This window comes from Anastrepha ludens, chromosome 3, assembly GCF_028408465.1.
Source record: "Anastrepha ludens isolate Willacy chromosome 3, idAnaLude1.1, whole genome shotgun sequence".
Taxonomy (NCBI): domain Eukaryota; kingdom Metazoa; phylum Arthropoda; class Insecta; order Diptera; family Tephritidae; genus Anastrepha; species Anastrepha ludens.
In genome coordinates this window covers 128,368,834-128,396,812 of record NC_071499.1, presented here as the reverse complement: position 1 = coordinate 128,396,812, position 27,979 = coordinate 128,368,834, and the positions used below count along the sequence as shown (strand labels likewise).

Below are 27,979 nucleotides of genomic sequence, written 5' to 3'. Positions count from 1 at the left end.
TCATTTGCTGTTTGCTGTTGGCATGTTGGTGAGGTCGCACGTTTGGCATGCAAACAAAATTCAGTATAAAATTGAAAATGTCGTTGTAATAAGTTGTGCGCACGGTTGGAATTTTTTCGAATTTCCACTAAACGGCGCCCCCACACACCCCGCCAAAAGCCATCGCTTTGCGGTTACAGCTAACCAAACCACCAACCACCCACCTAAGGCGGGAGTTGAGTGTTCAATGTCCTATGTTCCGTATTGAGTGTGACTGCAACAGCTTGCGGGACAGTAAAAACGAAAACGGTTAATTTTTAGTTAAATTAAAAGAAACAATAAAAAATGAGAAAAGTTCGTTCGTAACAGAAATGCGAAATTCGTGCATAGAAATGAAGTGGAAAATTAGCAAATTGCAAAGTGCGAGCGTGCAAATGAAACGCAAGAAGTGCGCGATGACTGGACAGCGCGATGCAGTGGTGAGACCAAGTATGCGGTGAAGATAGAAAAATTACAAGCACAGAAAATACGAGTAAATTACGAAAAATAAATAAATAACCAAACGTGAAATAGTGAAGTAAGTGAAAACACAATTGTACAAAAATCAAGCAAATATGTAAGTGTAAAAAGAATGTAGTGTAGAAAAAGTGAAGAAGCCAATATGAGAAATTTCCAGTCAAAAGTGCCACGAGCGGAAGTGGGCAGGGGGTGGAAAAAGCGTTGTGCCGTGCAAAGTATATAGGTTATCGGGTAGTGGGGCGAACGAACGAGTAGGAATCGCAGTATGAGATGCGAGTGCTGGACGTACATACATACGTACACACATTCAAAAGCTCATGCATGCATACCACAGATACATATTGATATACATGCACTGCGATGCAAAGTGTTGAATACATCCATGAATAAACGAAATGTGCGGCCATAGTGCACACTGGCACACAAACACACACAGCCATAGGCAAGGGCGCGCATGAAAGTATGTATGCATAAGCACAAAAAAGCATACATATTTATACGTACATACTCACATTTGTACAACGAAGCGTACATACAACGAGTGCTCCTGCTGGTGCATGCCGTGCAACAACAAAAACTAAATGTAATAAAAAATAAAATAGTGGAAGACGAGCTATAAAGCGGCTGAAGTGACTGGCTGCCTGACTGACTTACTGACTGATCGACTGTCTGTCTCTATAAATGAAAAAGTGCTTACAACAATAACAAAATAACAATAAAAATCTTATCGAACAAAGAGTGTAGAACGCCAGAGCGCAGCAACTTTGGTTATTTTGCTAGAATTTGATTAGTTTTCTACTACTTTTTTGCAAACAGTTTAAAACTCAGTGTATTACAGTGATTGTGAAAAAAACCATAGTAAAAGTAATTTAAAAAATGTATGCAATTTATAATTTTCTAAACGCGCCCACTTTTTAATGAGTTTCTTACTGCCGCCACCACTTCCCAACCCGCACGAAAGCGTACAAATGCATAGAAGTACTGCTCTTACGATACGCACACACACAGGCATGCCTACAAAGGAGAGTATGCAAGCATAGCACATGCAAATAACGTAGTCTCGTATACAACAGAGCTCCACTCAACAACATACATTTTTTAACATTATTACTTTACTTTTTGTTTAGCCTTTTTTGGCTTTCAAATTTATTGTTTTTCTACACTTCATATGCTTTTATGAGATTTTTATCATTTTCCCTACATACGCTTCATCAGCTTCGTCAACATTTTAGTGTATTAGCGCTTCTGTGTATCTACAAGTTTTCTTGTTCAAAAAACGAAAAAAAAAAACAAAAACTATCTTTGAAGTGCCAATTAGATTATTTCGGAGCAAGAGCAGAAGTCATTGATAGAGAGAGAGAGTGTGTGAGAGCGGTCGCATGCAAAGAGAGAACGTAGCTTGAGCTTGCATACGACAATACGTATCTCTGTATGCGTTGAATGTTTGTGAAAGGGTGGGTGGGCGCACGGCAGTAAACCAGAGAGATGGCAATGCTTCTCAATCAGTTTCGAAATTGTTGTAAGTGAGCACACTCTCATCTGTTCGCACACAATAAAACTACTCGCTGTCCCCTTAGTTAGTAGAGTGCCACTATAGCCGTCAAAGAACTGTCAAAAATTTTGACATATAAATTGAAGACTTCTCCATCAAGACTTCTCCATCGTACACACCCTCGCACATGCATACACATTTTACAAAAGTATTTTCAGCCTCTTCTCAGCACTCTCTTTACAGGAAATTTTCGGCACTCCTGCTCTGCTACTTCCTGCTCTCCTCCGCTTACACTCTTCAATCAGCGCGTGCATCTTCATTTGTTTATTTACGTTGCAGCATTGCCAGCTTGCATTGTCTCAACTGTATATGTGTACATGCGCAGGCCTGTGTGTCCACGCGCAATTCGATTACGTCTATTAATTAACTATCTATAAAATATAATAATAAAACGGGTAGTAGAAAATTTAATTGAGTTTGATTTTTTTAATGGAAAGTCGCTTAATTGATAATTCACAGTAATCTCACCTAACAAAGGCACAAATCAAATACAGCGCAGGGACATAAATGGAAATATGACGGTCAAACTTGTAATTGAATTGATATGCGTTCGCTTAGTAACTACTTGCGAATTAGAATAAAAAAAGAGTAAAAAGTGTTTGTAATGCAAGAGTGAATGAAAGTGAAAAAATATTTGTTTTGAAAATATAAAATTTTAAAAATTGTACTTAAATTAAAAGCTACGCAAAAATAAGTTCACAAATTAAACAATTTTAAGGCTTTTCAAATGCTGGAAAGTGCTAAAAAATTTATAAGCAAATGCATAACTTAAAGAAAATGTCTGAAAATAATGAATTGTGTGTTGTAAATGAAAAATATGAATTTAAATGTGCATCGGAAAAATTTGAAAGTGTAAAGGCATTACAGTAATTCCTCAACCAAACTAAAATGCTATTAAATTATTCCAAAGTTAACCAAATCGTAGGCTTCCGTGCCGCAGCTCACACAAAGTGTCCAATTCGAATTCTTATACTGAATTGTTTAGTTTGAATTTTCACACACCAACAAATGTCTGTTGGATAGAGAACAACAAACATTGATCAGCTGTTTGCATGCGCAAAAGTAAGTTGGCCTAGTATTAGTGATAATAATAATAATAATAATAATATTAATAATAATGAAGGAGTTCTACAAGTGGAAATAGAGGGATTCATTTTTGTCAAATTGTAGTAACAAGAAACTACTGAAAAGATATAATAAAAGATTTAACCATCACATCCGACAGATGCCGTAAATGCCACATACACACAGCAACAATAGATCACATAACATCAGGATGTCTAATGCTCGCGGGGACAAAATACACGCAAAGACACGATACAGTAGCCATAATTATTCACAAAGAAATAGCCACAATTCTCAAACTAAGAAATAATACAACACCGTATTATTAATATACACACGAAATTATACTAGAGAACGAAGATTTCAGACCTTGCTAGGGCAGAAACATATACACTGATACGACGATAATTTGCAACATAGCAGATATCACAATAATAGACAAGAAAAAAAAGCACACAGCTAACTGAAGTAAGTGACCCTAATAACATTAACTTACACACCAAATACATAGAAGAACGAAAGACATAGAGCTTGCGCAAGAAATTAAACACATCTGGAAACAAAATGAAGTTAAAATATTGCACACCACTTTTATACTTACAGCACCCAGAATCAATGAATATAGACGAAAAAACACATGAACAAATACAAAAAGCAGTCACACTGAAAACAGAAAATCTAAATATTTCTCTTCTTCTACTTCTTCTCCACCTGATGTTTCCAACGCAGAGGAGATCTTCCTCTTTCTCTGCTACCACCAGCTGGTACCGCATCGAATACTTTCAGAGTCGGAGCGTTTGTATTCATTTGGACGACATGGCTCAGCCAACGTAGCCGCTGGATCTTTATTCGCTGCGCTATGTCTATGTCGTCGTAAAGCTCATACAGCTCATTGTTCCATCGTCTGCGATATTCGCTGTTGCCAACGTGCAAAGGTCCAAAAATCTTACGCATAATCTTTCTCGCAAACACTCCAAGCGTCGCCTCATCGGATGTTATCATCGTCCACGCTTCTGCGCCATACGTTAGGACCGGCATGATGAGAGTCTTGTAGAGTGTTAGTTTTGTTCGTCGAGAGAGGACTTTACTACTCAATTGCCTACTTAGTCCAAAGTAGCACTTGTTGGCAGGAGAGATCCTACGATAGATTTTAAGGCTCGGTGTTAATGCTGGTTCCTAAATAAACCAAGTATTTTATCACCTCGAAATCATAACTGTCAACAGAGAAGGTAGAACTAATGTTTGGTATTAAACGGCTCCTAGAGATCCTTCCCAATTCTGACGGCGCTGCTGGTGTTGAGCAACGTCATCTTGCATAGCCGTATTCGTGTTGATATCGACGAAAAAATGGTGTGTGTCGCTTCTCATTTCATGGGTCTTTTTCAAGATTTGACGAATTGTGAATATTTGGTCAATAGTAGACTTTCCAGGTCTGAAGCCACACTGATAAGGTCCAATAAGTTGGTTGATGGTGGGCTTCAGCCTTTCACACAATACGCTGGCTAGAACCTTATAGGCAATATTTAGAAGACTAATCCCGCAGTAATTGGCACAAATTGCAGGATCACCCTTCTTATGGATTGGGCAGAGCGCACTTAAGTTCCAATCGGCAGGCATACTTTCATCCGACCATATTTTGCATAAAAGCTTATGCATGTACCTTACCAGCTCCTCGCCGCCATGTTTGAATAGCTCAGCCGGCAGTCCGTCGGCGCCCGCGACTTTGTTGTTCTTTAGCCGCGCTATCGCTATTCTCACCTCGTCCTGGTCGGGTAGCGGAACAGAATTTACGGGCGTTGCTCCTATTGGCCAGCATCTAAAATTCCTCGCACTCACGTATTTCGGCCTCTCGTTTCTCTCCTCCTTTCTTAGCTCTCGGTAGCGATCCCACATGGCTGGCGTTGCGCCCAATTTAAATATTTCTAAACATTGAAATTCGGGAATTGTTAACATTAATAGATTATAGATTCGGCCGCCGTAGCCGAATGGGTTGGTGCGTGATTACCATTCGGAATTCACAGAGAGGTCGTTGGTTCGAATCTTGGTGAAACACCAAAATGAAGAAAAACATTTTTCTAATAGCGGTCGCCCCTCGGCAGGCAATGGCAAACCTCCGAGTGTATTTCTGCCATGAAAAAGCTCCTCATAAAAAAAAAAAAATATCTGCCGTTCGGAGTTGGGTTGAAACTGTAGATCTCTTCATTTTTGGAACAACATCAAGACGCACACCACAAATAGGAGGAGGAGCTCGGCCAAACACCTAACAGAAGTGAATAGATTATGAACGTGTAATATAGTAAAGTCCTTTATGAACCAGAAACAGTAGCACATCAAAACACTGATTGCTGGCTACGGTGACCCCTAAATTGTCTGAAAATCACATATTGCTTTCTTCCTCCAAAACAAACTGGTCTAACTCTACTTGCCTGGATCACCAATATTATAGAAAAAGTGTTTTCAAAAAAGCGCTGTGAAACCAGTCTTGAAAAGACTGTCTTGAACACTTAAGCCTTTCGTTCGCTTAAAAAAGGCTTCACTTTTATTGCGACTCAACAGCGATTCGCTGATGGGAAGGTGCCGTAACTTAAGCTTTTTATGTATAGACATCCTCATTGAAGTAGTTACCGAAATTGCATGCAATTCCCAGTATAATGAACACCTTCACATTCGCTACTCTATCAAAGAAAAACTATAAAATACAGATTTTATTTTCTCTTTTCTGATGCTCATATTTGACATGGACTCAAACAGTACTGAGTGAAGCAAACACCTAAAATCTTATTGTTTTCACATTACCTAACGTAACCCGATAACTCTTATATGCGGATAGTTTGAAAAGTTCATGTAAAGTCAAAGAGTTGGCACTACTGGCGAGTATCGGGGTATGATTAGCTAGTTTTATCCAGAGCGGTATATTTATTTGTGTTTGGCATTCGTTTGAATCAAGGAAGTCGAGTAATTTCCAAAAGATGCACGGCAACGCACGCCTCATCCGTTGCGGTCGCAAAATTTATAGGGTTACAACTCGTTTCACATCCCCCCTATTCTGCAGAATTGGCTCCTTCGGATCCCTTGAACTACTATTTGTTCCCGAATTTGAAAAAAATGGCTGGCGGGAAAAATATTTGATTCAAACGAGGGCGTGATTGCCAAAACGAACGGCTATTTTTCAGAGTCAGACACATCCTATTATTTGGTAGGGATCAAGACACTAGAACAGCGTTAGACGAGGTGTATAAAGGAAATTATGTCGAACAGAGAAATTAGTTTTACCCTAAACAAAAAAGTAGTTTTTAGTTTGGTACGAATCTTTCAAACGTCCCTCGTACAGGTGCAATGCGTGATAAGGATCATTTAAGTCATCTTTTGAAAAAGTAATGCATTTTTGTTTAGTACATCTGCGCACCTCCAACCTTTCTGCGGTACTTCGACCACCCATCTCCAAGCGAATTCAGCGGTTTCCGGTTCCATGTGTTGCCCCACATCCAATTATTTTTGCTTTCTTCCCTTACCTTAATGTTTCTTTCATTTCATTCATCACACGTTGACTACCTACATAGTAACAAAATCAGCGAGGCGCCAACTTCGCCCACCCACTGCAGGACCATACAATTTCAAAGGGCTTCCAATTACAATAAAACATTCGTTGTTTGATTTTTCTATTTATTCTTAGTTTGTTACTTTGTTGGCTTGTTATTTTGTTTACAGGTGGATCGCGTGTGTTGATTTTCGATTTACTACTTAGCTTCATTATCTCGGCACAATTTTCTACGATAATAACGTAAACCACAACAACGACAAAGATAGCTGAAGAACAGCTGCATGTCTTTATCTGAAGTGATATGTACATAAAATAACCTCAAAAGAAAAAAAAGAAAAAAACAAAAACCAAAATAACAAATGTGTTGTAAAGTAAGATTAAATCAAAGTAAATTAGTTATTCTCGTTGATTTTTTAATTGAAAAGTTAACAGAACCGCAAGGTCGTTTCGTATGCCTTGACGGTTGAGTGAAGGGGTTTGAATGTGCCGCTTTGTTCTTATTGCTTTTCGCGCTGTTGTTGTTATTGATTTGTAATGGAGTACTACTTTGTGGCCGTCAGCTGTGCGTCAACGGCGCGCTTCTGATTTATTTGTTTTTCTTTTGATTTGAAATTTATGGTTTTTTATTTGGAGTGCCCAATTATTGGTGTATTGGCGATCGTACGCCAGGATGCAGAGTGAAGCAAATTTTCGCTTTCGTAAACAAGGAAGAAATCATTAGTTTCTTGAGGTGGAAAACTGGAAATGATTTTTACAATTTTAAGGGAAGTCAAAGCATTAGAATGGAATTTGGTTGCTGATGTTGGGGTTCGCTGGAAAATGTTTCAAGCACTCAGATAATATTGCCCACTGTACTTAAGACCAAGAGACAGAATTTAAGGGGACAGATACCTGTAAATGGGCATATTTTCCCTGATTTTCATTAAAATTATTTAAAATTAAGAAGTGAATATATTTTTTTCAAAATCGGTAACGGTTTATTTATACATTAAAATAATATACAATTTTTTTTTATTTTAATCATTTAAAACGGCGGATGTACACTCAATTCTTCCAGGAAGGTCGCAGCGTGGCTTCTCAACCGGCGGGCATTGTAGCATCGGCGTCAGTGACCTGAATAGGAAAAACCAAACATTTTTTTGTTTACTAATGTCATAATTTCTATATAAATTAAAAAAAAAATGGGAAAAAATGCGCGGAATAAAATGCTTAAAAAAAATGAATTAATTTTTCGAAAAATTTTCAAAAAGTTGTAAATTCACATAGAAAGTAATATCATAAAAAATATGTGTGCAAAATTTCAGGGAGATCGGTCAATAACTTTTCGAGTTATCGTGTACGCCAATTCGAGAAATATAGTTTTGAGAAAAGCGCGTCTAAAGTTTGAATACATGAATGAATGAAAGAATAGAGTAGCCACGGTTGACGATCTATAATATAAGAAATTCTTAAATTTACGTTCTAAAATTTTTTTACATGTTCTTAAAGGATTATATTAACATTTTATGAAAAAAAAAATTGTTTTCGAAATTTTACAGGTATCTGTCCCCTTAAAGTATAGGGGGAGACATCTGGATTCAATACTTCACTGCAAATCTCCCAGGTAGTTTTAAGAATCTTAGCAATCCATTCTCAAAAAGTGTCCGACCCAAAAATGTCAATCTAAGTTTGGCAAAACTCATAGCGACAGAAAAAATGCTCTTTACCATTCTCATCCTACAAATAAGAAGTGGCGCCCACATGGATTGTATCCGTAATTAGTCCTATTAGAGCTCGTAGCTCACTCCTTCACTGTTTGAGCAAAAACAAAAAAAAATGTATTGTACTAAAATTATTTAAATGGGCTATAAGCCTGCATACCAAATATTATTCTAAAAATTCTCATTAAAAAGTGTGAAATTTTGTTAAAACTTTGAGGTAAGAGGTGTGTTCAAAAAATATCGCGAATTTTGTGTTTTTTCAATAATTATTTATTTAGTCATTAATATCTATTTTGTCCCCTTCAAAGTAATTCCCATGAGATATTATGCACTTGTGCCAACGTTTTTTCCAATCTTCGAAGCACTTCAAAAAATCATTTTTTTTCCTGTTCAGCTCCTCCTTCAATGCTGTCTTTATCTCGTCAATCGTAGCGTAGCGTCGTCCTTTCATGGGCCTCTTCAGTTTCGGGAACAAGAAAAAGTCACAGGGGGCCAGATCTGGGGAATACGGTGGCTGTGGCATTATTAGTGTTTTGTTTTTGGCCAAAAAGTCGCACACAAGCAACGATGTGTGAGCAGGGGCGTTGTCGTGATGCAAGAGCCAATTTTTGTTCTTCCATAAATCCGGGCGTTTTTGGCGGATTGCTTCGCGCGAATTGGGCATAACTTGCAGGTAAAGTTCCTTATTGACCGTTCTACCCTGTGGATAGAACTCCTGATGCACAACGCCCCGGCAATTGAAGAAAACGGTAAGCAAAACTTTTACATTCGAACGAATTTGGCGCGCTTTTCTCCGTCTTGGTTCGTGCAGCAGCTTCCATTGAGATGATTGAGCTTTGAATGAATGAATTTGAAGAGGTCGAGCCAAGGAGCACCAGGAGATTTGGTGGCTCCTAAAACACTCAGGCTAAAAAGCCCATTGTATTTAAAGCTCTGGAAAGGGGGTAGATAGTCAAGGAGGGAGGGAGAAAAGTATCAGAGAAAGAGATAGGAAAGAGTAGAGACAGTTAGTCCTGTGAGAATTTTCCAGATTCTTTGGCAAATCTGTAAATATCCTCCAGTTTTAGAGAACGAATATTACTCATTCCCATGACATTGGAACCCAATACTCGTAGTCGCGCTCTAGCAAAGGCAGGACACTCACAGAGAAAGTGCTCAGTGCTATCCGCCTCCTCCAAGCATGACAGGCATACCGGGTCCTCGATGATTCCAATGGTGGTCATATGCTGACCCCATGGGTTGTGTCCTGTAATGATGCCGATTATCAACCGAATGTCTTTCCTTCTAAGTTTTAGTAGAAAGTTTGACAGTTTTCTGTTCGGACTTGTCACAAAACACTTTGCAGTTCTGCAGCGTTCTAGACCGGACCATCGCTCTTTATGTAGATTGCCTACATAATCGTTGATCCAATTCTTGATTCCTGCGGGACTGATTCCGATTATTGGCTCTGGCCCCTGTGGGGGCACCGCTGATCCGCGGTTGGCCGATTCGTCGGCAATTTCGTTTCCTTGAACACCGGAGTGTCCCGGAACCCATATAAGTACAAGCCTGTTTTGTCTTGCGACAGAATTAAGCTTCTTTTTACATTCTTGAACAATCTTTGAGGTTTGCTTCGCGTTCTCCAGGGCCTTTAATGCAGCCTGACTGTCACTGAAGACTCCAATCTGTTTCCCGCTCCATCTCCTCTCGATTATTCATTCGGCTACTTTTAGGATGGCAAAAACTTCTGTTTGGAAAACAGTTGCCATTCCCCCCATAGCATAGTGATACTTATTACTATCGTTTAAGTACCATCCGGCTCTAGACCCTATTTCAGTCTTGGACCCATCGGTAAAGAAAATATCCGTCAAACCTCCTTGCATACATTCTGGATTGCTCCATTGCTCACGCAATGGAAATCTGACATCAAATTTCCTTCCGAATGAAACTGTGGGTATCAGGTCATCTTTAGGTGCCAAAAACAGTGGATACTGCTCCGACAGCAACTTAAAGATTTCTCTGTGTCCCGAAGTTCCATCTTCGTGCCAGAAACCATATTTATGGAGTCTACACATTGCTTTTATTGCTTCCTGTTGTATCTTAAGATCCAGGGGGAGCAAATCAAGCATAGCATTTAGGGCATCACCAGAGGTTGTACTCATGGCACCCGTGATGCATAAACGTACACTTCTTTGCAGCCTGTATAGTTCCCGGATTGTGGACTTAACCATGCTCCGTCGCCACCAGACCACAGAAGCGTAAGTGATGATTGGTCTGATAAGTGCCGTGTATATCCATAGGACCACAGCAGGTTTCAGACCCCAAAGGCTCTACGGCATTGCTGAAAAATCTTCAATGTACGATTCACCTTCAGTGAAACGTGTGTCTCCCAGGTCAGCTTCTTATCCAAGATTACTCCTAGATATTTAACTTCGTTGGAAAGACCAAGTGTCACACCTTTCAGTGTTGGAAGACTGAGTCCATCCGATTTCCGTTTTCTCGTAAACAAGACTATGGTTGTTTTGTTCGGATTAACGGAAAGACCTTGTCTTATGCACCAATCATCGATTTTGTCAAGAATCCTCTGCACTTTCGTGCAAAGCCTCCTTAAGGATTTTTCCGATGTTAGCGCACAGACGTCGTCCGCATATGCTTGGACGTGAAAGCCGAGTTCCTGCATCTCTGCTAATAGGGAGTCTACGACGAAGCACCACAACAGCGGAGAAAGAACACCCCCTTGGGGACATCCTTGCTTGGCCCTGAATGTGATTTGCTCGTCATCGCTCCCACCAGCGGTTAACAGCCTCTCAGAGAGCATAGAGTATATCCATTTTATAATGGCTTGATTAACTCCGTGTCGTTCGGCAGAAGAACATATCGAGCCGAAAGTGGCATTATCAAAAGCCCCCTCAATGTCCACGAACACGCCCATTGTGTATTCGTCAGCTTCCAGTCCAGCTTCAATCTTGCTAACAAGATCGTGTAAGGCTGATTCACATGATTTTCCACGCTGGTAAGCGTGTTGATTTCTACTAAGTGGACTTCTCGCCAATACCCCCACTCGAATATGTTTCTCCACCACTCGTTCCAGACTTTTCAACATGAACGATGTCAAACTGATTGGTCTAAAACTTCTGGGAACTGGGTAGGAACTGCTAGGGAATAGTCATCTTTTCCTGGTTTCGGAATAAATACTACTCTTACTCGTCGCCATTTGGATGGTATATAACCAAATGCAAGACAGGCTGTGAAGATCCTTTTCAGGGCCTCAATCAGCCTGTCTCCTCCTTTTTTAAGCATTGCTGTATATATTCCGTCAGGTCCAAGGGACTTAAAGTTCTCAAAGGAAGATAAGGAAAACCTTATTGATTCCCTTGTCACTATCCGACTAGCAATATACCAGCTGTACCTAGAGGTTCCACCGTTGCCACCGTCATTGTTCATGCCACTCTCAGCTTCAGAGAGAGTTCTACTACACGGAAAATGGGTTTCGAGTAGAGCATTAAACGTTTCCGAATTGGAAATGGTGTATGAACCATCAGGTTTTCGAATGGAATCCAGCCTTACTGAGCGGTCTAAATGAAGGACCTTACAAAGTCTCGCTGTTTCCCTCATTTCTTCGACGTTACTGCAGAAATTTCTATAGGATTCAAGTTTGGCTTGCCGTACTTTTTTCTTATATTCTCTCTGTGTAAGTCGATGATTGGCCCAGTCCTCTTCTGTTTTGGTCTACAAGGCCTTATTAAGAAGTTTCCTGGACCGTACACGAAGCTTCGACAGTTCAGGGTTCCACCAAGGAACCGCTTTCCCCTGTCTGCTTTGCCTGAGTGGACACAGTTCGTCAAAGCAATTGATTAAAGTACCTTCTAATTTCTTAGTAGCATCTTCAATCATTTCTGCTGATTTGAGTTTTTTCAGGTTTGGTAATCGCTCTGTTACAAGCTCACCATACCTGTCCCAGTCCACATTTCGAGGATTCCTACCGGAAGGTATTGATATTGTGTCAATTCCCAGTCGAAATTCGATAAGACGATGATCAGAAAGAGAGTCCTCTTCCAAAACTCGCCATCGGTTTATTTGATTTCCAACTGACCTATTGGTAAGTGTTAAATCAATCACCTCTTGTCTCCTTCTGGTCACAAAAGTTGGTTTGTTACCAGTGTTTTGGATGACCAAATCGGATGACAGGATAAAATACAGTAACTTGAGACCTGTGGGGTTGCATTTGCTGCTTCCCCACACAATGTTCTGTGAATTTGCGTCACAGCCCACTATTAGCCCCAGATTATTGGATTCTGCGTACTTGACCACTTCTCTTAGCTCCCTCGAAGGAGGTTTCTGTAAAGAGTCGTAGGGTAGGTAGGCCGAAACTATGATAGCTTCGACCACTTTTCAAGTACTTTATTTTTGCAGCAACGATATCTCCGGAGCATAGCTCTTTTAACATTGTGTGTTCGATTAACCTCGGCATGATAATACATGCTCGCGGTCTCACATTCCCTTCACAATGAAGTATTTGTCCCCACGACATAGCACTTAGACCACAGATACGCTTGTGACATACCCATGGTTCTTGTATAAGTATTATGTGTATGATTGAGCTTTAGTTTCCCCGTCATAACCATAAACCCACGCTTCGTCACCAGTTATGACCCTCTGGAGCAAATTTGGGTCGTCGCAGACAGAGTCCAACATCTCATTAGCAATGTTCATGCGATGCTGCTTTTGGTCGAAATTGAGCAGTTTTGGTACGAATTTTGCGCGACCCGTCTCATGCCCGAATCATTGAAAAAAAATCGAATGGTAGGAGCCAATCGATATGTCTAATTCCTCAGCAACTTCTCTAACGGCGATTCGCCGATTGGCCAATACTATTTTCTTCACTTGATAAACTTTTTCGTCTGTTGTTGAAGAGCTCGGGCGTCCGGCACGCTTTTCGTCGTTCACATCTTCTCGGCCATCTGAGAACATTTTGTACCACAGATAACCGGTGCTTTGCAAAGTAGCTTCTCCGTATGACACAGTCAACATTCGGAATGCATCCGCGCACTTAATTTCGTTTTTCACACAAAATTTGATACAGGTTCTTTGAGCCATCTTTTTGACTAGGTAAAAATCGTAGACGAGTCGAAACACGTGCAGCAAAGCAGCTGTCAGCAATTAACTGGACATTCGAAAAGACCGAACTCGTCGGCATGAGTACCAACATAACGCCACAAAAAAATCAAAATTCGAATATACGTAACCAGCGAAAATTCAAAATTCACGATACTTTTTGAGCACACCTCCTATTTCATAATTTTCATAATTTTTGCGCAAAGTAAAAAAAAACACTTTATAATTGGTATGTTGAGTTAAGTTTTGATTACTAGACACTAAATAAATCAAAGTGTAATAGCTAAAACTTGCCAAATGTCGCACATCCATTTTACTATTCATGGGTTTATACAAGTGCTGAAACTAGCGAAAATGTATTAGGCGGTTCTCACTAAACACCAACGTATGTGGGCTCATGGGGTTGGAGTTGGTAAGCGGCAGTCCTGTAATCAGGCTAAGATGCGGAAGGCCAATCGCCTACCCATCTTAAAATACACAGATTAACGAAACCAATACAAACAAAGAAAATAAGCAGCTGCTCACCTATGACCAAACTCTAAGCTTAGTCCTGTAAGATCATCATATGGTCCATCTCAAGGCAAAAATCGCCCAGAAGTGGCCAGCTTTCGCCAATGGAAAAGGAATTGAGTTCCATCAGAGCAATGTTAGGTCACACACATCGGTTTGTGAATCGCAGGGAACTTGGTTTGGAGCTTTGTACGCAGCCAACTTATAATCCGGCAAGTGATTGTCACCTTTCAATAGCTCTTTCTTATTTTTTCTTTTACTTCCGTGTCTGAAAAAGCACCGACTTTATAGTTTGCTAACGTGTGCTGAAAGAAACTGAATCCTGAAAACTTTGAACGCTTTATAAGTAAGAAAGTAGCAGAACGAAAGTTGTGGCACCAGATCATTTAATTAGTAAACCGCAGTGGTATCCTTTTCAAAATCTCAATTCTTTTGAGTCATTACTCAAAAATGTTTTTCATGCAACTGTCAACAGTTAGCGCAACCCTCGCTTGGCGCCACAATTCTGCGCCCAATTCGCCCCACCACTAGCCGCCAGGCTTATCGGCCATTATACGAACACCCATGGCGTAACTATCAACACCAGTGTCTCATCCGTTGTCAGGTGAAATTATTTACAAGAAAACTGCAAAACCAAAGGGCAAAACTTCAGGGAAAACGTAAACGCAGAACAAGAAGCACCAGCGCTACCGACACTACTTCCTGTATGCTACCCTCAAGCGGCATGTTTCTCCATCAATTTCTTTACTCCCCCACCATTTAAACCTTTAAATGCACGCACACATGCACATGGGTAAATACGAGTGTTTTCGGTGTATCGTTGAGTGTTCGGCGCAATTGCAAAGTATCTTTACGGGCCGTTACGGACATTGTAGCAACAGCCGACACTTGAGTGGGCGAGAGTAATCATAATTCATAGCAGAACCGTAGAGATGTGTGCATACAGCGAGCGCTTGTTGTTTGTTGCTGTTGTTCGGGCTGTCAGAAACATATGACGTGTGTCGCGCGGAGACTTAAATCCTTCTTTGCCGTCGAGATCCGCGCACCGCTAACATCGAAATGTAAGCGCATTGCCTTCGAGGTGAGTAAGTGAGTGTGGATTTCCGCTGACGCTGTGTGACGGCTGACACTGAACATCCGTAGGGCGTTGGGAATGTGAAAACGAGTGCACGTAAATGCTTGCTATGTACATAAGTAGATGCTGGTGTGGAGACTTATGCAAGTAAATGTGCTCGTGCTGTATAAAAGTGAGAAGAAATGGCCTGCGATTACTCGAGCCATTATGACGCAGTGAAGTGTTAGAGGAGTAGCAGCAAACAAGGCACAAATAGTCAACTAGTTGTTTGTTGCCTGTAATGGTTTTTCTTGTTGTAGTTGGAAGTGAAAAAAGCTGTTGACAACTGACGCGCACTCGACTTCAGCTTTAATGCTGCCATATTCTCTGTGGAAGCGGGAACAGTCATGCACCAAGAGATGATGCATTGAGGCTAGGATTCGCCCAGTTACAAGCCGGAGATCGCTGTGCGTTTGCAAAGCGGAAACGTTGGCGGATGCGTGCACATAAGCAAAAACAAAAAGACAAACAGAAAATACACACACAAAGCGTAAAGTAACATACGCACTCGCACATACACATACAATACAATACTGGTGGCTGCTTTGTTGCGCTTATTTGCATGCTACCAACGAGCAAACAGCCAAACAAACAAACAAATACATGCAAGCACAAATACACAAACAAAAAAGTGTTGCGTATTCATGTTGCCACTTACACCAGATATACATACATACGTATATACGTTCAGCATACATACGGTTACTGCTGCTGTTGTACGTAACTATGCTCATACATACACACATACAAATATGTATATGTATGAAGGCAGGCATTATTGCGCCACTTTATTTGTTTTCGTTTTTGTTCCTTTCTGTTTACACTGGTGTTGGCTTTTTCGCGCTTCGTTCGTTCGTTTGTGCGGTGCGCTGTGCCAGCATCCAGCAGCCACACCTCCCCCTTTCCGACCACTGCGTGGCACACATTTTTTGGCACGCAACAACGCGCGTGTACAGCTTTTCATTACATACTTGCAGGCGTTATTTGATGTTTTTGCACCAGCACAGCTCGCTTATTGGACTTGTTGCTGTTGCAGTTGTTGTTGTTGCTCTAAAAGTTTTACTTTTGTGTGCGCACATGCATTTCCTCTTCCGTATGGTCACGTATGTAAATGTTGCAAGTGCATTTGTGTGTGTGTGTTTGTATTTTTTCGCGCGCAAAACGCGCGAATTGTCTTTCAGAATTATTAACGACCCATTTTTTTTACATGCCCATTTTTCATTTATGCACGTACGAGTGCTGAAATAATAAAGTAGGAACAGAGTAAAATGAGTACCTTCACAATAGTGGATTTTAATGTTAATTGTTATTTGAAGCGAATCGCTTCCAGCCAGCTAAGCAAAGTAAAAATGCTACATTACAGTTTGTGTATATCTAAAACCTTCTTTTTTTAATATTTTCACCTCATTTTATCCAACGCGTAGAAAGGAGATGAAGTCCAGCAGTGCTTCATTTTTAATTTTTTATTATTGGCTTTTCTGAAAATTCGGTAGCAAATTTGAGCCAAAATTATTATTTTTTTAACCTTATTAAGCGGTTTGGTCAATATAGCGCTGAGGGTTTGTGTCTGACTTCTATTCGCAATTCGGAGTCGCAGCCAACTGGGGACAAAAAACATCTAGTTACAGATTTTTTTTCTTATGGCGATCACCTCTAGACAGGCAATGGCAAACCAAAATCATATGCCTCTGGGAGGCGGCAAAAAACTATAGGTCACTCCATTTGTAGGATAACATCAAATGCGCAACGCGAACTGGTCAAACGCACGCCTTCGAGCTCAGTAAGGTTTTAACCTAATGGTACACTGAAAACTCACTTTTGATATGTTTCCCTTGAGCTGGTGAGATTGGTAGTCTGTTACCTGTGTATGCTGGGTGGCAATTTGCAGAAATGGCGTTCAGGCTAATGTCAAGTTTGCCTGGCAGGACTCAGAAAACGACGTTTTTCGTTGTCATTAAGTTGGCTGCATAGGTTCAGTAGATTTATTCCTGACTAATACCGATCTGGCTCTGAACACAAATCGTCGCATGGCAAGGGAGGCCATAGATAATCTTGGGATCTAATAGGTAACTACGCATACAAGTAAAGATAACGGCTTAATAACTACCCTGTATATGCATATGTGCAAAATTAAGCATACAATTTGGTTTTTAAATAACTTTTTTACTAAATAAAAAAAAAATATCAAACAAATTTCACTGGAAATCTTAATTTTGACTTGCACGCGTTCCATTGCTTGTCTATTTGTAGATATTCCTATAGAGTGATTAATTTTGCGCCACCTTGTATATAAGGGTGCAGTGCGCAGCTTCAACCATTTGCCCAAGCGTCACTCGGTCATTGTCCTATTACTGTTTTATACATCCTGCGAGCCACATATGAGGACAGCAACCGGCTCAAACTCTGCTAAATAAATTTTACTCCCAATTAACCCAATTTTATCGCATAATATGAATTATTTTCTACAAAGCTTCTAAATTACTTTGCTTAGCGCACAATGAGTCCTTGCAAATATTTACAAAGCCTTTCAATTAACGACCAACACAATTTAACTGGAATTTTTCAAAATTCATGCAACTATGTAATTCCGAGTTTTGTGCAGCGAAAACTTCTGACTGACTTTCTTAAACACGCACACGCGCCCTAACCTAACATATGTTTGCCAAAAAGTTGAGCACTACACGCTATACACTTGCCACAAGTGCTTGTGTGTCCCCATTGTGAGCTCATAAAGCAGTCATTGTCTTTGCACTCAGCACGACAGGCGAAAGCTGCTCTGCGGCGCGGTGTGTTGCGCGGCGGCGTTTGGAGTGGTGTTTTTCTTCAAATACTCGACACTAGACAAACAACAAAAACGACACAGGACGCTCGCGCAAAAACAACGCTAAATGTGTTGGCTGAAAAGCGCTGAAAGCAATTTGAACAAAAAAAAAAGAAATAAAATGTGTGTGAAAAAGTATTTAAAACAGTAGCTGGTGTGCGCTCGGTGGAGTCGAACAGCAGGCAAGTTCCAAATCCGACTAACAAGTGGATTAAGTGCGCGAAACATGTCACCCACAGACGACAGCCAGCGCATCAGTGTAACTGTGGGAGCGGGCGGGGCGGGGCGGGGCGCACGGCATGCAAAGTAAGCTGACTCTCATGCCCACGCGTGTATGTTCACTTGTTTGTTTGGCATACTCACATGTCACTTGTGGTTACTTGGCTGACTGTTTATGGACTCCATCAATCCTCTAAGCCACGACCCCAAGACTCATCCTACCCCGCCATTTGTAACTTGGTGAAGTGTTGCATGTACAACTAGTAACGTTGATGAGTCCTCTTCAGCCGCTACGTTTTACACCATTTTCCATCGCATTGCCACCGCAGTAATAACTCATCCTAATACCTCCTCACATGTTTGTTGTTCCATTTTTGCGTTTTTTATGCTATTTTTTACGCTACTCAACATTCATTATCCGTTCTGCCTGCACGCCAATGCTTCTCCATTTCGCATGCAGCGTTGCTTTTGTAGGACTCTTGCAAGGGCCGTGTTGAAGTATTGACATATGTTGATTTGTGTTTTGCTTCTTCTTCCTTTTACTACCAGGTTGTGCCAGTTTTTCCGTTGTCGCACGAACTGTATGACAGGCTTATGAATGCATTTGCTTGACAATCCTTTATAACGTTTGCCATTTTATTGTTATTGCTGTTGTTGTTGTAGTTGTTGTTGCATGTAGGGACTTAATTCACTAAGCACTCGTTAGGTTAACGAATCAGTGCCACTGGAGGAGTGAAGCGTATGAGTGAGCTCAACTATGAATGGGTGTTGAGAAGACAATTACCGACTGACATGTGTCGTTGAGGCGATTAGGTACAGATAGACGGTACAGCTGGTCGAACGAGTAGATGAGCGTGGCCAAAGTAAGGCGAAGGCAAGATTTCACGTTAGATGAGATGGGCGAGTAGAATAAACGTTCGCAAATTACTAAACCCCATTCGAGTGCTTGTTGTAGAGCAGCGTCTTCTTGGGCGCTTCCGTTATCTTCTACGCTTTCGCTTGCTGTTTGGCACGTGCGAGCGCTTAACCTGTTAGTCTATTGAGCATTTGAGGGCATCGAAAATTATTACGGTGCATGAGAATGACTGAATATAGTTTAATTGTCGGGGAATTTACCATTTGGTTTCCATTCATGCCAATGAAAATTTTTTTCCTTCAAGTACTTTTCTACTAACTACATTTTTTTCCTTTTTGTTTTAGGGGAATGGGACCTAAAAAGCGTCTCATTACAGCAGCTGCCGCCGCCGCCGCTGCCGCCACTACTACTGAGCGTCAACAACGTTCGTCTGCCCATATAGCCGCAACGGCAAAGAAGCGTCACGTTCCGGGAAAGGCGAATATTTCACCAGTGGGCCGCAAGCCGATTGCCAGTAACGTAACGACGGTAAAACGTAGCGCTGCCGGTCGTACGCCTTCGCCCGCAAAGAGACAGCAAACAGCGATCAATAAGGAGCGCGAGAAAGAAAAGGACAAAGAGAAAGAAAAGGATAAGGAGAAAGAGAAGGAGAAGGAGAAAGAAAAGGAGAAGCAGAAGGAAGAAAAGTTAGAGAAAGTTGAAAGTAAAGAGTTGGATACGGCTGACATTAAACCAAATGAGACAGAGCAAAAAGTTCCGCTTGCCAAAAATAACGAAGAAAGTTTAGGAAAGCTCAGTTTAGAAAAGGACCAACACAAAGCGCAATCTGTGCAACCCGAGGAATTGGTCAAGAAAATTGCTGGGACGCATATATCCAAACCAACAAAGCGTACACCGTCTCGTGAGAATGTGAAGAAATCTAACGCTTCCGAGACGAAAGATAAGTCTTCCTGTACTTCCAATAAGAAAACGGAATTGGAGAAGCAAAAGGCTGATTCCGAACCGCCTGCAAGCACATCAACCTCATCTTCTGCTGCCAACAAGAACAAAGCGGACGACCGCAAGGATGGGAAGACCAAAGCCATAAGTAAAATGCTTAAAAGTCTCGATATACAAATAAGCGGTTTCGATAATATACTGCCAAGCGAAGAACGCATACAAGATACTCTCAAGTCCTCCATTTCGGAGAATGTGAAGACTAAGTCGCGTGCTGCGGCGGTTAAGGTGATAGCAAGTTTGAATCCGCCGAAGTCGAATATAGCGCGTATTAAAGCGCGACAGGAGGAAGAGAGAAGGGAGAAAGAAAAGGAAAAAGAGAAGAGCAAGGACAGGGATAAAGACAAAGAGAAAGATAAAGATAAAGAAACAGAAAGTGAGAAGGATAAGGAAAAAGAGCAAGAAAAGGTTGATATTAATTGCAAGGAAACCGAGAGTGGGCATGTAATTTCACAAACACCCAAAGAGGAGATAAAAATAACTACACAAGAATCTCCAGTCACACAAGAAAAAGCTCAAAAATCAAACGAAACTTCGATAGACTCTAATAAAGTTAATTCTTCGAAACCTAACGAATCTCAAGCGTCTCCCAGTGAAACAATTAAAAATCCTTTAACCAAAATGGCGCCTAAGAAAAAAGTAGCGGCCAAGCGTGCCAATAAACCCGACACTTATCAAAAGAACAAAAAAGCAACTACTCAAAAAGCGACCGACAATGGTTCCAAAACACAGAAAATGACTACCAAACCCACAAATTCGACCGAAGTTGGTACCCCGTTAAAGAAGAGGCCACTGAAATCAAAGCCGATAAAGAAAGTCATCGAAGAGAAAAAGAAAGAAGAAATTGCCGAAGCTGCAGATATGGCAGACAAGCAGTGCAAGGTTGTGGAACCACCCGATCCACCGGACCAAGAAAAGAGCGAAGAAGGAAAGGGCGTGAAAACACCAAAAAAGACCCCATCGCCGAAAAAAGTTAAGACGAACCCAAAGAACACGGACAAGTGCAATATTCAGGAGCCTGAGAAGCCGGTTGACGAACGGCCAGAACTAGTAGAAAAAGAGGAAACTTTAAGAATAGTATTAGACGCTAATACGGAAGTAGTGCAAATGGATCTAGAAGAAATGCCGGTATGTGCAAGTGCTCCGAAAGAAGTAGAGCACAAAAAAGAGAATAAAGACGATGTAGAGCACAATTTGGAGACTGATGATAAACAGCAAACAATAAAGCCAGAAGAAAGGACTGAAAGAACCGCGACCTCGTCCACGTCCACGTCTTTGGTTGGCAAGAAGCAAACGTCGAATATCAAGCAAAGATTACAAAACAAGTACAAAGTGCCGCCGATTAAATCCAGTGGCGCCAAATTACTTAGCAAAAAATCAAAGTTTGCAGAAAAGCTGGTGGTTAATAAATCTAATAGTGCCGTAGCAAAGGACGACATTTATGACTTCAGGTCAGGTTCTGAGGAAGAAGATAATATTAAAATGGTGCTACCTACACTTAAAAATTTACGCGAGTTCGCCGATGAAGAAAATAAAACAAAATCTACTAAAGAAGCTCTAAAGAACAAACCGAAGTCGATTGTGACAGACGAGCAGGCAGAGAAGACCGAAGCAGTACTAGAAAATGAAGAAGAAAAAAATGTCGAAGAGCCCGCACAGGAGACCGTTGAGCCAATGGAAAATCCCAAGGTTGATGAAAGCGCTAAAACCGAAGAAAATGTAGATGCTTTGAAATACAACGTTCAGGAAAATGAAAATACGGTAGCTAACCCTGCGCCGAAAGCGAAAAAGGTAACCAAAACAAAGGTGACACGGAAGGTGTATAAGAAAAAACCATTAATTACAAAGAAAGTTCTCAAAACCGTGAAGGGAACGATATTGCAAAAGGCATCAAAACAGAAAGCGAAGGCCAAGAAAGTGAATAGGGAATCTTCAACAGCCACCAGTGATTCGGAAGATGAGAAAAAGTTAATTGATTTCGGTCCCAAACGACATCGTATGGCATCATTGAATGCACTAGCCAAAGTACAGTGTCTCTACGAGAATGAATCGCGTACGGCCTACGAGTTGGGTCTATCAAAGGCGACACAGCTTCCTCCTAAAATTCGCACCGTTGATGGAAGTGATGACGAAAAAGATAAAGATAAAGACAAGGATAAGGACAAAGAAAAAGATAATGATGAAAAAGTTAAGGTAAAGAAGGAGAAAAAACCAGAAGATATCGCCAAAGCTATTGAGGTCCAGAAAGCAGAGTCCGAGGATGAATCCCAAGAGGTGGAACCGAAGCGTGAGCTGCGCCATGTGCCAGGCGGCCGTGGACTCGGTAAACATTGGGAGTTTGAAGAAAGTGGCGACAGTGAAGACGAGGAGATAGATAAAATGAAGCTGAAACGCAAGAAGTTGCAGAAAAAGTTGGCTAATAAGAAGGAAAAGGAAGCGGAGAAGCTAAAAGAGAAGGAAAAAGAAAAGGAAAGAGAGAAAGAAAAGAAGAATGACGAGGCTTCTGGTAGCAAAGCTGGCAAAGCAAAAGAAGATAAAGAGAAAGATGGTCAAAAAGAAAAGGATCCCATTAAAGTAAAGCGAAAATATACCAAGATTAAGAAGCCATTGAAGAAAATAGTTAAATTAAAGTCCGAAAGTTCCGATGCTGGCGAGAACTCCGAAGCGAGCGAAAATGAAGCCAAACCTGAAGATAAGGAGATATCAAAAGCACACAAAGCCAAATTGGAGGCACGAAAGCCGCCAAAGAAGCGTAAGCGTATGCTACGCGAGGAGCTAATCGGTGATTATAAAGGCATCTTGGCACGCAAACGTATGGCCAGTCTTAATGCCAGCGCCATTGTGGCAGCCACTTATGAAGTGGAACGTCATCTGGATAAGAATCTTGCCTATGGCAGCTACGAAAGCAGCGACGGCGAAGAGAAGGCTTCTACGCCGGCTAAAAAATCCAAGGATGCGATAAAAGACGGCCGGAAAGCATCCGTAGCCACAGTGACAACCGAAGAGACATCGGCCACAAAGGGAACCAGTGATGCCACTGCCAATACCAATGCTACGGCCAACAGTTCGAATGCGTCCAATGCAAGCGGCACAGCAAGGGAGTCGAGGCCAATGAATATAAATGAAGAGAGTAATGACTCAAAGTATTCCAAAGAAACCAAAGAGACCAACACAGATACAACGACAACGGCTGGTTTTCGTGATTCGGGCAGCACAAAAGATGCCAAGGACTCCAGCCGACCGACCTCGTCCAGTGTGGTCATAGTTCAAGATACTGACGTTACTATAACGGGAGTGTACGTAAATTCCACAACCGGGTCAAGTCAAGAGGCCTACTGCAAGATGCAATATCGCGTACAATCAAGTGTTACCGAGGAGAGATTACTGCGTCCAAGCTCAGTTGATCCACCAAAATCTTATACGCCGTTAAGCGCGCTCTCCAGCATGTTGCCGCCGGGTGCTACAGCAGGCGCAGGTGGAGCAATGAGTGAAGGTGAGTTGTAGTGCTCTAAAGCTTATTTTAGGTATATCAAATCGTAACTTTTGTTTTGTCCCACACAGCGCATGGCTCACCACCGCCACCGCCACAGCTCAATGCGATCGGCACCACACTGCCAGAGGCGCTGAGCGCGGCAGGTATGTACCACGCCAGTGACTTGGGACTGCATACCGAACACGGCGCTCCAGAACATGGCCCACCGCCACCTTCCTACGCTGCCGCAGCCGCCGCCGCAGCTGCCGCCTACCACGCACATCACTTGTCTCCAGCTGCTGCAGCGGCTGCTGCCGCCGGTATGCATGTACACCATCAGCATCAATATGCGCACGCACATGCGCATCAATATCCACCAGTAGGCGGTGAACACGGAATTCATGGTGGACCACCACCCCCAACAGCCTCTGGTCCACCGCCGCCTCATCACTATCAAGCACCACCACCGCCACCTCCACATTACGGGCCGCCACAGCCACCGCCTACATCGAGCGTAGTCGGTCAGGGACGCTGTGATGTTGGTTCGCCACCGCCAACCTATCGTTCAAGTATCTACGCGCCGCCAACGGGCCCGCCGCAACCACAGGCAGCGCCTGGCGGCTTGTTGCCGCCGCCACATTCCTCACTCTCAATGACAGCGGGAGGTGGCGCGAGTGCCTTCTGTGCGCCCAATCTACATCATCAGCAAGCACAGCACCAACATCAGCAACAACAACAGCAGCAGCAGCAACAGCAAATGGGACAGCAACAGGACACAAGTGGTGAGTCGATACAAATAATTTATTATAAACTTTTATATGTTTATTCTTTATAAGGGGGGTTTCTTTTTGAGGGCAGGTTCGACCATATTTCATATGCTACATGCTGGCAAGCAGCGAGATACAACAAAGTTAAGCAACAACAATAGCCTCAAATATAACAACAAGCCGTAAGTGTCGTGTGATTGCTTCCCGCTTATGGTTGAATGCCAGCCAAGCGCTCTAATGCATTTATGCCGCGCCAGCTCATATTAGCAGCCATCGCCTTGGAATTCTAACGTTCAACGCTTGCCTCACTTGCTGTGCAGCAGCACATTTAGAGACTGCTCTCAGTGCCAATTAAATTTTTAATTGGATTTCTAGTTGGTCGTGTTGTATTTCCGTTGAACTGAGTTCATCTAGGTTAGTTGAGTTGAGGCATTGCTGAGGCTGCCTGCTTTCTGCTGTCCGGCCAACTTAAGTGAAAGCCTTTAACCCTGCATAGGGTTAAAGTGGAGTACACTAAACATGGCTGCTGTTGTAGTTGTATGCCTTACTTGACTGTTGTTGAGCCAGAAAAAAGGGTGTTAAAATATTGGGCTTAGCAAATTGAATTTGAGTGGCTATCCTTGAAGTTATGGGCAGAACTTTCGAAAATGAGTAAAATGTGCTAGGTAATTTGCTAGCGATAAAATTGTATTGAAACGAGTTTGAACCGGTAAAAACTCGCTTTAGTTTTCATGAGGACGGACTGTTCCGTGTGTAGAAGTCCATGCAAGTGGGGAAAGTCTTTGATCGCCATCCACTTGGGAGTGGCCAGGAGGATTCTTCCGCATACGATTTAAGGAGCTCACAACTTCCGGGCTTCGCTCAAGTATCCTCTGAGTACTTTCCGAACACCCGTTTGAGAGCGAGTTAATGTGAGAAGGCGCAACAGCTCAGGATATCTGGTTGTGCGCTAGTTTTGAGACGCGCCACGTTAAATTCCTTCCCCAATGAAAATGAAACAATGCCTCGGATGACCTCCGATCAGGTGGAGAAGGACTTGACTGCACTTGATGTGTCTAACTGCGGCCGGTTAGCAGGAGAAAGAAAGCACAGGTGCGCTCGGCCAAAATCGCTTAAACGGTTATCACACGATACCAGTTAAGAAAAAGAGGAAGAAGAAGAACTTTTCCGACTTCTCTTGCTAATTAAATAAGAAGTGTGAATTTCTGAAGTGAAATATTATTTCTATACCTAGTTTCCTTCCCTTTTCACAACAAATGTATGCCCTTATATCCACAAAGTGTAGTCCCTCCCCTATTGACCTAAACAATACACCTTCTGCATGCAAACACATACATACCTACATTCATAATACGTATCCACAATATTCCATCTGTCATGTTTCAGCCTATGCCTGCTTATCCTTTGGAATGTGGTGCCCTGCGTGTATCCTTCCCCCTCCTTTGCTAACTTCATCCTTTCACACATATTGGCATTTTCGCATTTGCATTAAATGCCATTTAATTTGTCATTACCAGCGTCGTCTCGTTTGTCTGTCGCTCTGTCGCTACCTAAATGGCTGGCTGACTGACTCAGCTGACGAATGAGCGTGTTGGGAATTTCGTTTAACGAGCTGCCGATCCTTGTCAGCATAATTTAATGTCTGCCAGTGTTGTTTGGCAGGTGGTAGCTGTTGAGTTTGTTGTTGTTGTTTCGAGTAGTTGGCATATTTAAGTAACACACTGCTAGTTGATATTGTTGTTGTTGTTGTGTTACGTGTCAATAAAATAGAAATCAATGTTAATTATTGCTTTTGCGGTGACACTTGAGGTGTTGGAATTTATGTATTAAGGTCACATTGATTCGATATGTAAAGGGTGGCCCATCTAGTGGGTGGAAGTTAATTTAATTCGCCTATGAATAATAGGGTCAGACATATTTGTGATAAGGGAAGCTGATGAATCGCATGAATGCAATGAGACAATTATATCGAAAGTCGATCATTATCGATTACTCGAAGCGTTTATATTTAGTCTGAGTCAGCTGAGCTTGTCACCCTAATGTGGGAACAGATCAGGGCAAGCAGCTGTTAGCGAATTGGGATTGAGAAAGTTATCGCCGACAGTTTTTTTAAATAACATACGAAAGAACAAAATAAATCTTAAGAAATATATTTCAAAAAAAAAAAAAAAAATTAAAATAACATAAGTCAGTAAAATTAATAACATTAATAAACAAAAAATCGGTAACAAGCAACAAAAATTATTTATCCATATTTCTATTGAGAAAAAATCTATTTTAGCCTACTTACAAATGCTTCCAAGCCATAAAATATGCAACAGACAATTGAAATTTAATATCAAAGTTTCATTTGTGCTCTTTATCTAGTAATTTTTCGCGTTTCATAATCTATTTACGTTAATAATTCCCGAATTTCATAGTTTAGAAATATTGAAAGCGCCTAAAGGTATGCTAAACTTCAATGCACATTATTTTATTGATAAGCTTCATGCTTAAAATGCAGACCACAGTAAAAAAATAACATCTTCAACTGTGCCGCAAAAATATAGGTAGAGCGCCTAAAAGCAAACTCAAATTTATATTTTCCACCTATTTATTCGTAAACTTAACGCTTAAACCACACGCCGTAGTAAGAAAAATACAACCTATAACGGTACTTCAAAAGCAGACTATTACTTTTTTTCTGAATAAATTTATTGCTTTAATCGAGCAGCTCAAAATCGTCATTTCGTACTATAAAGACAAACACTAGAATGTGTTGGCGCCTCTAAGTATGCTTCAAAACTAAAAGGCAAGCGCCAAAAATGGACTCAGCAAGCCGTCAATTTGCATATTCATGAACTTTGTGTTTGATTGGCACCCCCCAAAATCAAAGTCATCACCACACATACTATCACATCTCGAAGTATGCTTCAAAAGCGTAACTTAATACTTTTTGGCAGCTCATGCAATTATTTAAGTTTTTTACTTCCGTTTTCTAAACGTAAATCAAATTCATTTTCACGCACGATTGGCGCTTAATTGGCTGCACTTAAACTTTTGCTTGTATGAAATCGGACGAGCGAAGCTGGGGCAAAGCGCATCGAGAATACTCTTTTACTGTTCATTAAGTAGCGGAAAATTATGTGCGAGCGCCTAAATTTAGGCCTTGCAAAATATTGTTAAATGAAGGAGAGCGCACAAGTGAGAAAATTTATGAAAGCGAGTTTAGTCTATAGTTTTGTGCAGAAGAGGAGCCAATCATTTGGAAGATATTATTACGAAAAACTTAAGCGCAAGGCGCAGTTTGGGTGGTTGGGTGGTATTTAGGGATATGCAAAATGGAGTGTCTTGGGCATTTGGTTTTCGACAGTAATTTAGTGTATTTTATAAAGTTAATGTATCTAAATTAAAAAAAGTGTAATTTTGCACGAATGCACCTTTATTGCGCACCTTCTCACATGTAGTGCTCTGCGGTGGCCATCACAACTTTTTATTGGTTCTGCTAAAATCAACTAAGCAAAGAAAATTCTTTAGTTCCATAGTAAATCTTGTTTCTTTGGAAAATTAGAAAAATGTCACCGTCTAAAAGTTGCATTCGAATTTTCAAAAAACAAAAAAAAAATATTTATTGTTCAAAAAAACTAAAGTTTAAAGTTTTTGTCTTGGCACGCAGTAACTTGTCGTATAATTTTGAGGTTGGCAAATCTCCGAAATTATTTATAGAACTGATTTGAAATTTGCAGCGAAGATGAAAAAACAAAATGTTTTTTTTTAATTTAAAGGTCTTTTCAA

General features: G+C 41.3%; 1 protein-coding gene across 12 annotated transcripts; it reads left to right on the top strand.

The window, feature by feature from the left end:
- LOC128859197 (protein PRRC2C-like) lies at positions 1-27,979 on the top strand. 12 transcript variants are annotated; one of them, XM_054095985.1, is made up of 4 exons: positions 1-288; positions 2,528-3,112; positions 19,315-23,459; positions 23,528-27,977. In XM_054095985.1, the coding sequence occupies exons 3-4, from the start codon at positions 19,319-19,321 to the stop codon at positions 24,271-24,273; spliced, it is 4,887 nt and encodes a 1,628-aa protein (XP_053951960.1). In that variant the 5' UTR covers positions 1-288; positions 2,528-3,112; positions 19,315-19,318; the 3' UTR covers positions 24,274-27,977. The 12 variants fall into 12 exon arrangements, with proteins under 12 accessions (XP_053951960.1, XP_053951959.1, XP_053951962.1 ...); XM_054095984.1 differs by having other exon boundaries at positions 2,510-3,112; XM_054095987.1 differs by having other exon boundaries at positions 1-556; positions 2,731-3,112.

Excerpts from the sequence above, each read along its gene's own strand:
- LOC128859197 (XM_054095988.1), top strand. The coding sequence starts at position 19,319 with ATGGGACCTAAAAAGCGTCTCATTACAGCAGCTGCCGCCGCCGCCGCT. Across the intron at positions 23,460-23,527 it reads AGGTGGAGCAATGAGTGAAG|CGCATGGCTCACCACCGCCA; the intron begins GTGAGTTGTAGT and ends TGTCCCACACAG.